Genomic DNA, 15,615 nt, shown 5'->3' on the forward strand with positions numbered 1-15,615 from the left:
ATAAGCAGGGTGACAATATACAGCCTTGCCATCCTCCTTTCCCAATTTTGAACCAGTCTGTTGTTCCATGTTCTGCATCCAGGTTTCTCAAGAGTCAGTAAGGTGGTCTGGTATTATCATTTCTAAGAATTTTCCAGTTTGTTATGATCCACACAGTCAAAAAGCTTAATGTAGCCAATGAAACAGAAGTGGATGGTTTTCTGGAATTCTCTTGCTTTTTCCATGATCCAGTGGATTTTGGCAATTTAATATCTGGTTCCTCTGCCTTTTCTAAATTCAACTTGCACATCTGGAAGTTCTTGGTTCACATGCTGTTGAAGCCTAGCTTGAAGGATTTTGAACACTACTTTGCTAGCATGTGAAATAAGTGCAATTGTCCTTACTTCTCCATTAACTACTTTACATTGTTCTATTAAAGAATTTATTCTGTTTAAACAACAAGAACAACAAAAGACCTGAGAAGGTTTTAAAAGTAACAACAGAACTCTCTTTCCTTTTCTATCTGCAATGTAAATGGAGTTTGCATAAAGGAGACTGATGAAAGCGAAGTTTAAATGTTCTTTAACAATCATTTTGGAATAGCTGGCATTTTTTCTTTTCTTTTTTTTTTTTTTGGTACAGTGTTCTTATACAAAATCCACATGAAGTGTATTGGGAAAAACAGCATCTGTAGAGTATATGTCTCTTCAGGGTTAATGTAAGTAGTCTCGAAATTATTTTTTAAAATTAGTATATAGGATAGAGCATGCTTTGAGTGAGTGCATGTGTGTGTGTGTGTGTGTGTGTGCATGTGTGTGTGTGTGTTTTAAAGAGAAGTCAATGGGAAGGGTAGAGAAAGAAGGCAAAGTGTATGAGTTAGGAGACCAAGTCCCAAGTGCCTTGCAGTCAGGTAGAGATTAAAACATAGAATTCACTTTCTTGCAAATAAAGCCAGACTGGGCTGTGCAGTTAGATCTATAGAATATATGCTTCCCCACCCAGCCAATTGGAAGACCACAGGCTGCTCATTTTCTGATACAGAAGAAACTGTTCGTTTTTGTTATAAACAAACATTATGAGTTTAAGAATTTTGTTGTTGTTATTGGGTTGAACAAGCCAGGAAGAGAGGTTCCTCACCAGTAACCAATTAACCGACACTTTGATCTTGGACTTTCCTTTCTCCAGAACTGTGAGAAATAAATTTCTATTGTTTAAGCCACTCAGGCTAAGGTGCTTTGTTATATCAGCACAAGTTGACTAGTATTACTACAATATATTTGTAAGCCAGATCAGGCTGTGAGTGTTGCCTTAGGGTCTGAATCAGATATCTCTCTTGAGGTAAGGTTTCTAGAATTATGGGTCTGACCCCAGCATTGACACTACCTGGGTTTGTGACATTGAGCAAGTAACTTCATGTCTCTAGCCTTTGTTTTCCTATTTGAAAATGAGAGTCTGATTAAGTTTTCTTCTAAGAAAAATAAGTGTATGTCATCTTGGTAAAGGGAAGCTTACCCTTTTACCAAGGGTTGACAAAATGATTAAAACATTTTCTAATTTGATGTCTAAAGATTTACTGTGTATTGATATAATCTTAAATCTTAATAATATCTTGATAAATGAACGTAAAAAGTAATTAGCATCTGTGTATTTAACAGCTATTAGTTTATTCCACCCATTTCAAAATTATTTAAATCAGAACTCATTAGGAGCATCTCAAAACATGATCTTAATGCTGCCTCACATAATTTTAATGAATAATTGTCTTTAAAATAAATTTTATATGCTCCTTACTTGTGTGTGTGTTAAGTCACTTCAGTCATGTCCAACTCTTTGCAACCCTATGGACTGTAGCCCACCAGGCTCCTCTGCCCATGAGTTTCTCCAGGCAAGAATAATGGAGTGGATTGTCCTGCCTTCTTCCAGGGGATCCTCCTGACCCAGGGATTGAATCAGCATCTCTTATGTCTGCTGCATTGGCAAGCAGGTTTTTACCACTAGCACCACATGGGGAGACCATATTCCCTTACTCATTTATCTTATTTATACATGCAAAAATTGGTACTAAAACTTTTGTTTAAACCATATTTAGAGGCTAACACATTTCTCATTGGTCTCTTCGTTGCTTCAAGCACTGTTGAATGGACGATGGCTACAGAGAATAAAAACTGAATTCTGCCTGAGTGAGAATAGCAACTTTTCTCTCTCGAGGCTGACAGATTTTTGTGTTGGTTTTGATCAATGGATGACAGAGTGCTCTTGTTAACATTTTGTGGGTGGCCAGGAGAGCAATTTTTCCCTGACAGAAATAATGTGCTGTCTTAATTAAATAATCATCCATACTTATAAAAAATCAAACATATATTATCATCAAAAAATATATTGACTGACTCTGACATTTACAGGGAACTTCCTTTTACATCATAGATGGCTTGGCACTGATGCTTTTTTAAACATTGTCACTTCATTTCAGTAATGGAGTAGAGCCTCCGTAGGGTTTCAATCACTAGTTCATCAATGGTGAGTGTTAGAAGAAAAATAAAATCCAGATTTAAAAACCTGACAGCATTTTGGTGCTGAAACTCTCTAAGTTTCCAGGCCCCCAAAAAATCAATACAGAAAGATATATTTTTTTTTCTCACAATTGTGGAGAGATATAGGTTTCAGTACATATCGTGTAAATTTTTTATAACAATTTTATTGAAATATAATTGGCATACCTTAAAATTCACTGATTTAATGTGTCCCAGTTAATGGTTTTTAGTATATTCACAGATATGGGTGAACATTACCACAGTTAACTTTAATCACCCTAAAAAGAAACCCTGTACCATTTAGCTAGGGCTTCCCTGGTATCATCACCCTATTCCTCATTCTCTACTCCTTTCTAGCCCTGGAAACACTATTGTCTGTCTCTATAGATTTGCCCATTCTAGATGTTTCATATAAATGTAATCGTATAATATGCCATCTTTTGTGAGAGGCTTCTTTCATTTAACATAATCTTTCTGAGGTTTCTGGGTAATCATCTAACAACTATTATGTAGTCACTTAGCACTCAAGTTTGGTTGTGTCTCAAACTTACCTATGTGGCTTTCAAGAAATAATGGTACCTGGGTCTAACCTAAATACAGAGAGTTAAAATCCCTGCAGGTGGGTAATGGGCATGGGCCTGTTAGTTTTGAAAAACTGAAGAACTCTATTCTTGGAGTGACATTTGTAATTTCTTAAGCCTAAAGGGAGAAAAGCTTTCAGAATCAGCCTCACATGTGTTAATACCCTACGCCCTGCCATTTCAGAAGCACTGAAAGAATCCAAGGTTTGCCAAATCCTTTATCTCCTTCACCTTAAAGGGAATTTTGAGAGTCTCCCCACTGGTCACTATTTTGTGTGACAGAATCCTAAGGTTTGCAACAGTTACATGGGATGTAACCCATTAACAGCCCTTAGCTTCTTAATCAAGTAGTTTCTTACATTATCAAAAGCAATCAGTAAAGCACCAAGTTTGACACATGGAGGAGAATTTGGGAAGTTAAATGCTTTTGAGAGAGACAAATTTGAGAATTGTGTGGCACAGAAATGCACAGGTTATCCAAATAATGTTTAGAGACAGTAGAAAGGTAGAAATTTCATCAAAAAGCAAAAAATCTCTGATTAGGCGATTTAACATAATTCCTAAAGCAGACTTTATTTCATTATTTTTCCTTGGGCTGGCCAGGCTCATTGCTTAGTATGAAGGAGGCAAATGTAATGATATTTTATTCTCCAAAGGCAAAAATAGAGAAGCTGAAATTTGATGAGATGTTCTCAGGTCAGGTGTTCTCTGTGTGTGGGTTTTGGGGTTTGACAGAGTTGATGCTGAGTGGAGCCTGTTTATCTCTACAACAGAAATGATGGGTTAAAAGGAGGAAAGTTCTATCAATTAGCTAAATTTGTGTGAAACTGATCTGCTTGACTGTTATTTTTTCTACTGGTTTGATCTGTTATTTTAGTGTTATATAGGCATGGGTTGAATTACCAGTCAGTTTAAGACAGTTGTGTCCAATAACTAGCCATTTCAATGAAAAAAAAAAAATCAATTGAACTTTCATATGGTGATGAGGAGTACAAAAGCTCTCCAACTAAATGTAACTTTAAAATTGTATGCTGTCGTTTCATAGCTAGCCAAAGCCTGTGGGCCTCAATTACTGAAAAATACCCAGATGGAGCAAATTTTTCCATTTTGGGGAAAACCTCTTTCCTGTTAGCTCTGAATTAGCTACCTATCCCCTGTTTTTTCATTAAATTTCACTAAAATCTTTTTTCTGTAAAGGTATCTAGTAATGCATTTTTATTACACCCCAGGAAAGCACTGACCAAAATAATTTCTTGCTCATGACATTTGGTATTCCTTTGGTTGTCCATTTGGTTAATCAATCTTCAAAACACATCATTTTTAAAACAGCCTTGTGTGATTACCCAGTTTTTACCATGATCATCTAGTTCCTCATGAATTATTATTAATACACTTCAGCACAATAAAAATTAAGACAACATGAATGGACAAGGTCTTCATCCAAGGCAGATCAGTGTATGTTTAGGTAATCCAAGTTTTGTATAACACACTTCTGTAGGGTACATAACTGGAGAGAGAAAATGCTTAGGGCTATTTCATCTCTGATTGATATTCTATTGTAACCAAGCAGGACCCCATAGGGCCTTCAGGGTTGGGGAGGCCCTTTCCCCCCTACCCTCTGCTTAACTCCTCTCTGAAGTACTTAGGTAACAGTAATCTAATGCACATTCCTGAGTTGTTCTGCAGAGGTGAAAACCACCACCAAGTGGGAGAAATTAACTACTTGATGATCATGAACAAACAACCCCCAGACCTACACAGCATGTCAAGGATTGATAAAGTTAACCCCTGTAACATCGCTCTGTTACCTCATCATCAACCAATCAGAGAATTGTGCAGGATGTGATCCCATAAAAAACATTTTTGGGGGGGGGGCAGGAACCATTATCTCCTTGCATGGCTCTACAATAAATATTTCTCTGCTCCAAACTCTGACATTTTGGTTTGTTTGGCCTGTGTGTCAGACACACAAACTTGCACTAAAACTAGCATTCACAAGTTATCTAAAATAAGCTGGTAAACCAACTTACATTTCCCAAATAAAAATTTTTCAATACAGGCCTCTATGGAGAGTGCAATTATTTCTCAAGGCAAATGTCATAAATATTGCAGTGGAGCAAAATATCCTCTTGAAGATTAGCTCAGGGATAGAGTTTTGGCAACATGTATTTTTTTTTTTTAATCACATTGAATTGTCTTATTTCTTATACTCAAAGAGAACAAGATTCAAGATTTCTGCTATTTGCATTGGAAAAAGAATATCACTCACATGCTCACTGACTGGCACAAGAATAACAAAGTGCTGACTCAAGAAACTGGCTTCAAGGCATACAGAAAGTTCTTCCAGCCTTGGTGTTGTGCTATGGGGAAAAGAGATTTATAAACTCCGGAGTAAGGTTCTGCCTACCTGAGGCTGCTGCTTTGCGGAGGCCCCAGGAGAAGTCACTGTCACCATGTCCGACCAGGAAGCAAAACCTTCAACCGAGGACTTGGGGGATAAGAAAGAAGGAGAATATAGTAAACTCAAAGTCACCAGACAGGATAGCAGTGAGAGTCACTTCAAAGTGAAAATGGTGATACATCTCAAGAAACTCAAAGAATCAGATTGTCAAAGACAGGAAGTTCCCATGAATTCACTCAGGTTTCTCCTTGAAGGTCAGAAAATTGTTGATAATCACACTCCCAAAGAACTGTGAATGGAAGAAAAAGATATGATCAGAATTTATCAGAAATAAACAGGGGGTCATTCAATGGTTTAGGTATTCTTTTATTTTTTCTTTTCTCTTAACCCTCTTTTATTTTTAAAAATAGCTTTTTTTGTAATGTGGTATTCAAAACCGAATTGAAAACCGGCACCCCAACTCTTTAAAAGTATCTGGAAACTTGAATTCTAGAGCCCATTATTCATCATTGTTTGTTTTCATTGTGCTGATTTTTGGTGATCAAATCTCAGCTCCCTTCATATCACTCTGTCCTTTTAAAAAATTACATGTGTGCATAGAGAGACCACCTTTTCCAGGACTATGCGTTTGCAGACTTGTGATAAATAAGGTTGAGTAATGTGAGTGTTCCTAATGACTCTCCAGTTGGCCCTGAAGTTATAGCATGTGTTGCTTCACTCCTGAGCTATAACTTTCAGTGGGAGATGGGAGTTTTTCAGAAAATGGAACTATGGAAAATGACCTTTCCTTAACTTGAAGCTACTTTTCAAATCTGAGGGTCTGGACCACAAGAAGAGGAATTTCAAGTTGGAGGCAAAGTGACAGAGGTATTCAGAATAATGACTAACACCAGAGATGGCTTCACTGAAGAGGAAGCATTTTAAGATAAAAGAAAAAGATCTTGCAGAAGATCCCCAAAAAGATCTAGTTTTCATTCGCAGTTAAAGTTATTTATGCAGAAGTGTATACAGCAGAACAGTGTTCTTTTTGACTTTATTTGTACTTTTTGGCCTGGGATATGGGTTTTAAATGGACATTGTCTGTATCAGCTTCATTAAAATAAAATATTTGTTAAAAAAAAATGACTGGCTTTTTAAATTTAATCAGTCTCAGCTCTGTGTTTGTTGGTAGAACATAATAAATAAATGTCTAAAATTATCACAGGGTTAGCAGTCTTTGGCTAATGATGTAGTATGCATAGGATTATATATATTATATATACTTGTATTTTAATTTAAAATCAAACTTTTACATGATTCAAGGGAAAAAAGAACAGATTTCTCCTAGTTTTCAGTGACTATCTGGTTGTAATTAAATAAGATCATGTGGGGTTACATCATAACGATTGGATGAGTTTTGCTTTGCTTTAAACCTTCACAGTCAGATTCCTCTGCTAATCAAAAGGTGCTCATAGATTAGCTAGCTGAAATGCTACATTTGATTTTTTTTTTTAATGTTAAGGTATTTGAATACCACCTCTATGGTTTTGCCTGATAAATGTGAATAGCCTTTATCTGCTTTACCAACACATTAATTTACCTATTTTGAAATAAAAATGCCATTGGAGTGCCCTGGATACCATATAAATGCCTTGCTTATCATGACTTATCCAGGTAATTGAATCAATTGTTTGTCTTTTTTGAGCTGTAGTAATCAGGCCAATAGGCAATTTGGAAAAGAGAAAATTACTAACTTTTGACTGGGAACTAGAAAAAATTGATGATAAATACTGAATATATATTTTTCTGTTTAGTCTCCATTAAATTATAACACAAATATATTCTGAGAATTAACTTGTTGTTCAATTTTTAAGTGAAATAGGGTGCTTTTTTCTCATCCTATTGTTAATTACATTGTTTGTAAACTGAGGTTCTATGTGTCAAAATTCTGTAGATGCAATTTGTTCAAAATTGATAGCCCTCTCAACATATTTTTAAATTACTACTTATTACCAATACTTGGGACTTTTCTGGTGGCTCAAACAGTAAAGCATCTGCCTACAATGCAGGATACCCAGGTTCGATCCCTGGGTCAGGAAGATCTCCTGGAGAAGGAAATGGCAACCCACTCCAGTACTCTGGCCTGGAAAATTCCATGGACGCAGGAGCCTGGTGGGCTACAGTCCATAGGGTCGCAAAGAGTGAGACACGACTGAGCGACTTCAATGTCAATGTCCCAATACTTAAAAAGTTTAGATATTTCTTATAAATTTTCATATTTCAGGTTTCTCTTGATTTTTTGTTTTTAATATTTGGGATAAATAAGGGATAAATTTGGGATAAATTAGCCCTGTTTGTGTTAAAACGATTAAAGCTGAGTAGCAGCTGCCATATTTAGACGTGGGATGATTTCAATCTAAGTTTTCGATGTGTGCGTGTGTATGTGTGTGTATACTCAGTCATGTTCAGCTCTCTGTGACCCTATGGACTGTAGCCAACCAGACTCCTCTGTCCACGGAATTTTCCAGGCAAGAACACTGGAGTGGGTTTCCATTTCCTACTCCAGGGGATCTTCCCAACCCAGGGATCAAACCTGCGTCTCCTGCAATGGCAGGCAGGTTCTTTATCCTTGAGCCACCTGGGAAACCGAAGTGTTCAATAATCTCTTTTGTTTCCCTTTCCTCTGCCCCTTGAACTGAGAGTAAGAGATTTCCATTTTTGTTTTTTTCTGCAGCCAAAGAGAAACAAATAAGCAAACAAACAACAACAACAAAAACCTATTTGTGGATGTGATATTTAACTCTTTTGAACAAATGTAAATCCAAGGACAATAGTCCAGTTCATAGTGAAGTCTTCTTTCCTGAGGGTGGGTGGAGAAAGTGAGGTCAGAGAGCATCAGAGAAGTCCTTACCCCACCTCCAGGGTGAGTGGCTAAATATCTGTTTTGCATGTGAGCCTAGGTCACTCACGGCTTTTGTGAATGCCTCTGATGTTGTCTCTGGAATTTTTTTGATGCTAAACTCACAGCCTCATTACATTTAAAGCAAAAGCGAATCCACTGTTTATTTTTGGTTGGAATTTTGTTCAACTATTTTTATTTTGAAAAAATTTAGGGTACAATTTAAGAGTATAGGTCTTGGGATCAAACTGACTATGTCTACTAGGCTAGATTTGTGAGTAGTTAGTTCAGTTGACACTGAAAATAATGCTTAATCTTTCTGGATCTTAGCTTCCTTCTTTATAAAATAACACTGTCCACAAAAAGGGTTATAGTGAGGAATACAACACATAAACTAGATGAGAAATACAACACACACAGTACATAATGTGCCACAGAGTAAGATTTCAGTCAAATCTAAATGTTCTTCATTCTCCAAATCCCAGCACCAAATCAATTTTCCAAATTATATGATGTTATATTAACTAGAAAATAGTAAACCTTTAATATTAATTACAACTAAAATGGTAGATATTGGTCTATTTACTGATCACTTACTATATGCTAGCAACTTTTTGTGCATTATTTTATTAAATCCTCACAGTAACACTTTGCATTAGTCAAGGTTCTTCAAAGAAACAGAACAAATGGGGTCTATAAATAGAGAAAATGAAAGAGATTGAAATAAACAGAAATATTTACATGAATGACTTGGCTTACAAGATTACAGAGGCTAGGCAAGTCCCAAATCTGCACAGTAAACTGGTAGGCTTGAGACTCAGGAAAAAGTTACAGCTGGGTCCAAAGACAGTCTTACAGAAAAAAAATTCCCTCTTCTTCCTGGAAGGTCAGTCATTTTCTATTAAATTTTTCAACTGATTCACCAGTTCAGTTCAGTTTAGTCACTCAGTTGTGTCCGACTCTTTGCGACCCCATGAATCACAGCACGGCAGGCCTCCCTGTCCATCACCAACTCCAGGAGTTCACCCAGACTCACGTCCATCAAGTCAGTGATGCCATCCAGCCATCTCATCCTCTGCCGTTCCCTTCTGCTCCTGCCCCAATCCCTCCCAGCATCAGAATCTTTTCCAATGAGTCAACTCTTCACATGAGGTGGCCAAAGTACTGGAGTTTCAGCTTCAGCATCATTCCTTCCAAAGAAATCCCAGGGCTGATCTCCTTCAGAATGGACTGCTTGGATCTCCTTGCAGTCCAAGGGACTCTCCAACACCACAGTTCAAAAGCATCAATTCTTCGGTGCTCAGCCTTCTTCACAGTCCAACTCTCACATCCATACATGACCACTGGAAAAACCATAGCCTTGACTAGATGGACCTTTGTTGGCAAAGTAATGTCTCTGCTTTTGCATATGCTATCTAGGTTGGTCATAACTTTCCTTTCAAGAAGTAAATATCTTTTAATTCCATGGCTGCAGTCACCATGTGCAGTGATTTTGGAGCCCCCAAAAATAAACTGACACTGTTTCCACTGTTTCCCCATCTATTTCCCATGAAGTGATGGGACCAGATGCCATGATCTTCATTTTCTGAATGTTGAGCTTTAAGCCAACATTTTTGCTCTCCTCTTTCACTTTCATCAAGAGGCTTTTTAGTTCCTTTTCACTTTCTGCCATAAGGGTGGTGTCATCTGCATATCTGAGGTTATTGATATTTCTCCAGACAATCTTGATTCCAGCTTGTGCTTCTTCCAGCCCAGCGTTTCTCATGATGTACTCTGCATATAAGTTAAGTAAGCAGGGTGACAATACACAGCCTTGACGTACTCCTTTTCCTATTTGGAACCAGTCTGTTGTTCCATGTTCAGTTCTAACTGTTGCTTCCTGACCTGCATACAGGTTTCTCAAGAGGCAGGTCATGTGGTCTTGTATTCCCATATCTTTCAGAATTTTGCACAGTTTATTGTGATTCACACAGTCAAAGGTTTTGGCATAGTCAATAAGGAAGAAATAGATGTTTTTCTGGAACTCTTTTGCTTTTTCAATGGTTCAGCAGATGTTGGCAGTTTTATGTCTGGTTCCTCTGCCTTTTCTTTTTTCTTTTGTTTTTTATTTTTTTATTTCTAAAACCAGCTTGAACATCTGGAAGTTCACGGTTCATGTATTTTTGAAGCCTGGCTTGGAGAAATTTGAGCATTATTTTGCTAGCATGTGATATGAGTGCAATCATGTGGTAGTTTGGGCATTCTTTGGCATTACCTTTCTTTGGGATTGGAATGAAAACTGAGCTTTTCCAGTCCTGTGCCCACTGTTGAGTTTTCCAAATGTGCTGGCATATTGAGTGCAGCACTTTCACAGCATCATCTTTCAGGATTTGAAATAGCTCAACTGGAATTCCATCACCACTAGCTTTGTTCGTATACAATGGAAGTGAGAAATAGATTTAAGGGCCTAGATCTGATAGATAGAGTGCCTGATGAACTACAAAATGAGGTTCGTGACATTGTACAGGAGACAGGGATCAAGACCATCCCCATGGAAAAGAAATCCAAGAAAGCAAAATGGCTGTCTGGGGAGGCCTTACAAATAGCTGTGAAAAGAAGAGAAACGAAAAGCAATGGAGAAAAGGAAAGATATAAGCATCTGAATGCAAAGTTCCAAAGAATAGCAAGAAGAGATAAGAAAGCCTTCTTCAGTGATCAATGCAAAGAAATAGAAGAAAACAACAGAACGGGAAAGACTAGAGATCTCTTCAAGAAAATTAGAGATACCAATGGAACATTTCATGCAAAGATGGGCTCGATAAAGGACAGAAGCTGTATGGAGCTAACAGAAGCAGAAGATATTAAGAAGAGATGGCAAGAATACACAGAAGAACTGTACAAAAAAGATCTTCATGACCCAGATAATCACGATGGTGTGATCACTGACCTAGAGCCAGACATCCTGGAATGTGAAGTCAACGGATTCACTAAGATGCATCTAAATTATGGAGTGAAATTTGCTTTGTACAAAGTTTGCTGACTTAAATGTTAATTTCACCTGAAATATACTGTCACAGTAAAGTCTAAAATAATGTTATACCAAATATCTAGATACTATAGCCTAGCCAAGTTTATATGTATAGCTGATCATTACATACTATGAAATATGTGGTTACATTATTTCAGTATTATAGTAGGTAAATTAAGGCTCAGAAAGTTTGTTGTCAATTTGGAAGACTGATAGAAAAATGTTGAATCTATGACTTCAACCTGGATCTGGTTTTTTTTTTTTTTTTGGAGCCCACATTCTTAACCATTTCATATCATGTATTATATAATCAATAATCATTTTATGATATATAATTTATTATATGATATAATGCAACATAAATTTGGTACAGTATGAATCCTTTATTAAGGCAATACCTATTTATTCACAGAAGTTAAATTCATAATGTAAATAATATCCTCTCATTTTGTTAATTCTGTTAGGGCCCTCATTATTCTTTTCTCTTCTTCCTCCTTTACCTCCCCCTTCTCTTCTTTTATCTCCTTCTCCTATTTTTCTTCCTCTTTATTCTTTTTCTTTTTCTTGGAAAGAAAAGCATTAGCTTGCACTTAATATTAAAAAATAACATATAATGATTAATACCACTTACTAAATGTTTGCTACTGTGTGGATCACAATAAACTGTGGAAAATTCTGAAAGAGTTGGGAATACCAGACCACGTGACCTGCCTCATCAGAAATGCAGGTCAGGAAGCAACTGTTAGAACTGGGACATGGAACAACAGGCTGGTTCCAAATAGTAAAGGGAGTACATCAAGGCTGTATATCGTCACCCTGCTTATTTAACTTTTATGCAGTGTACATCATGAGAAATGCTGTGCTGGAGGAAGCACAAGCTGGAATCAAAATTGCTGGGAGAAATATCAATAACCTCAGATATGCAGATGACACCACCCTTATGGCAGAAAGTGAAGAGGAACTAAAGAGCCTGTTGATGAAAGTGAAAGAGGAGAATAAAAAACTTGGTTTAAAGCTCAACATTCAGAAAACTAAGATCATGGCATCTGGTCCCATCACTTCATGGGAAATAGATGGGGAAACAGTGGCTGACTTTATTTTTTTGGACTCCAAAATCACTGCAGATGGTGAAGTTAAAAGACACTTAGACCTTGGAAGGAAAGTTATGACCAACCTAGACAGAATATTAGAAAGCAGGGACATTACTTTGCCAACAAAGGTCTGTCTAGTCAAGGTTATGGTTTTTCCAGTGGTCATGCATGGATGTGAGAGTTGGACTATAAATAAAGCTGAGCACTGAAGAATTGATGCTTTTGAACTGTGGTGTTGGAGAAGACTCTTGATAGTCCCTTGGATGGCAAGGAGATCCAATCAGTCCATCCTAAAGGAGATCAGTCCTGGGTGTTCATTGGAAGGACTGATGTTGAAGCTGAAACTCAATACTTTGGCCACCTGATGCAAAGAGCTGACTCTTTTGAAAAGGCCCTGATGCTGGGAAAGATTGGGGGCAGGAGGAGAAGGGGACAACAGAAGATGAGATTGTTGCATGGCATCACGGACTCAAAGGACATGAGTTTGTGTAGACTCCAGGAGTTGGTGATGGACAGGGAGGGCTGGCATGCTGCGGTCAATGGGGCCTCAAAGAGTCAGACACGACTGAGTGACCGAACTGAACTAAACTGATAGCCCAAATAATAGTGAGGTAAATAAAAAGCATCATTACCATTTAACTCCCCCACACACACACAAAAAAACCCATTATATAAGTATTGTTATCTTCATTTTAAAAGGCAGAGACTAAAAATTAGAGAGGTTAAGCAAGCTCTTCATGTTCACACAGCTGTCAAATGATGAGACAGAGTTTGAATCCATGTTTTGCTGGGTTCAGTGCCAATGATTTTTCCATATATCTATACACCTAATTATTGAGGAGAAATGTAGACCAAAAGGTAATTGGAGAAGAAAGACAAAGAACTTCAAAGAATATAAGAAAGAAGGAGAAAAAAAAAAAAGGTAGGAATTTACTACCAAGTAACACACAAAAAATAGAGGTAGGAGAAGTTAGAAAAAGTCTCATTTGTGATCAGGTTGTTTTGGCTAGATAATCCCTTCAGTTCTTTGTTTTGCATAGAAGCAAATTCTTAATATTTCTGAATCATTTCTCAAATTTCAATGAAATTATAAAAAGATGGTAAATTTGTACCATTTTTCTTTCTCTTTTCAACCCTACAGTTGATTGCTACCTGGAATAGTTCTGAAGGAGAGTCATATATATAACTACACCAAAATGACTTCTTTAGAAACCATTACGGGCAACAGAAAGGGGCTATGAAAGGGACAAATTCAATCTAATAGATGTCAGAATATAGGAGCAGAAACACATCCAACCTAAGAAGCTTACAACCTAGTAAAAAAATCAGTTACCCCTTGATATATCTTTGTTTAGGATGCTTCAGGATCAGTTTGATTCAGAGGACAGTGCCAGAATCTGCTTTTGAAAATAGTAACTTTTTAACGTGATGTGTGTTTCTACATAGTTTTTTATGTTGTCTACATCAGTGGCTTTTAAAATTCTTTCAAAGTAAAAGTCTTATACTGAAGGCAACACATAAAAGTAGTTGTTCCTACTTCCCCTGGCTTCCCTGCATGACCTCTGAGTCATTCACTAAAGATCTGAGGGATTTTGCATAATACGGGAGGAAACTACCATGCTTATTCATGCCATCACAGAAGCTATGGATGACTAGGTGGTTAATGGTTTAAGGGTCAGAAATCCCACATAACACACTTGAATATGAACCTGAGCTTTCAAACTCTAAACCAGAGGGAGAACATTGAGACTTCAGGCTTCAAAGTGTTAGGTAGTTAGAATAGGAAAAAGGAATCCAGAATGGCAGTGGCTAAAAGAGAAGGAGAGGGAAAGCCCGTTAAAAAAGAACAAAGGAAGGTCTGAGGACTGGGGTGAGGACTTCAGGTAGAACAAACAGCATTCCTGGCTAGCCCAATTTACATAGGGAAGGCCCAGGGGAAGGAGAAAAAACATATAAAAAAAGGAGCCAAAAGACTGGGAGTCTTGCTTTCTGCTCGCTCCCTTTGTCTCTTGTCCATGGTCACTCTCGCTCTCTGTCTCTCCCTACTCCCCTCTCCCCTCTTCTTTAGGGTCGTCATTCTCTCACGCCTTAAGGATGTATTTTCTTTTATTTTCTAAATAAACTGAGCTGGAACACAGAGTTGTAACACTGTCTGAGAGCTGTGACACGCCGAGAGCTTTAACGTCCGTCGCTTCAAATTTTTGTTGTGATAAGACAGAACCGAGGAAATGACACACTTCTCTGATATCTGTGGGGCCATGTCTCCAATTTAACCTGGCTGAAACAACCTTGGGGTGGCCTTCTCAAGGAGGAGGCCAAGGACAGGAGGAGCCAAAATTGGCAAAAGCTCCTGTGGTGGGAGTTGAACAGGAAGAAAACCCAGCACAGGGGAAGTGACAAGAAGCCCAGTAAGCTGGAAACTGGGACAGCAAAAGACAAACTCAGCAGAAAGCTCATGCAGCTCAGTCTCAGATTCCAGAAGACCTCCAGTTAAGGTAGGATGTCCTCGCTCTTATGGCTGGATGGACATATGCCTAACAAAATTTTAATTCCATTACAATCTCTTGTCTCTTGTTTCCTTGAACCCTCCAAGAACAGGTGAGTGGCAATGGGTGCAACTGAGGGACTCTGGCAGGGCCTACTCCTCAGTGTGTCCCAAAGGCTCCACTATCTGCTGGGCCCCAGTGGCTGTTACCCGAGTCAGTGGAGATTCTTCTGTGCTTAAACTTCTTTGTGCCAAGGATCAGGTCAATGAAAACTGAGCACAGGTCAGGTATTTAGCAGATTTTCCAGCAGGTTATGAAGGAGATTCCTTGGCATGCTTTTCCCATTGCTTTTCTCTTTTCTTTTTTTTTACTTTACAATATTGTATTGGTTTTGCCATACATGAAGAAGGCTGAGCGCCGAAGAATTGATGTTTTTGAACTGTGGTGTTGGAGAAGACTCTTGAGAGTCCCTTGGACTGCAAGGAGATCCAACCAGTCCATTCTGAAGGAGATTAGCTCTGGGATTTCTTTGGAAGGAATGATGCTAAAGCTGAAACTCCAGTACTTTGGCCACCTCATGCGAAGAGTTGACTCATTGGAAAAGACTCTGATGCTGGGAGGGATTGGGGGCAAGAGGAGAAGGGGACGACAGAGGATGAGA

General features: G+C 38.0%; 1 protein-coding gene across 1 annotated transcript; it reads left to right on the forward strand.

The window, feature by feature from the left end:
- The first annotated feature begins 5,505 nt into the window (after positions 1-5,505).
- On the forward strand, positions 5,506-5,826 carry LOC100295832 (small ubiquitin-related modifier 1-like). Its single transcript, XM_059882153.1, has 2 exons — positions 5,506-5,713; positions 5,786-5,826. Exons 1-2 carry the CDS (start codon positions 5,545-5,547, stop codon positions 5,824-5,826), a joined length of 210 nt encoding a protein of 69 aa, XP_059738136.1. The 5' UTR covers positions 5,506-5,544.
- Positions 5,827-15,615: the final 9,789 nt, after the last annotated feature.

This window comes from Bos taurus, chromosome 26 (assembly GCF_002263795.3).
Source record: "Bos taurus isolate L1 Dominette 01449 registration number 42190680 breed Hereford chromosome 26, ARS-UCD2.0, whole genome shotgun sequence".
In the NCBI taxonomy this organism is placed as follows: domain Eukaryota; kingdom Metazoa; phylum Chordata; class Mammalia; order Artiodactyla; family Bovidae; genus Bos; species Bos taurus.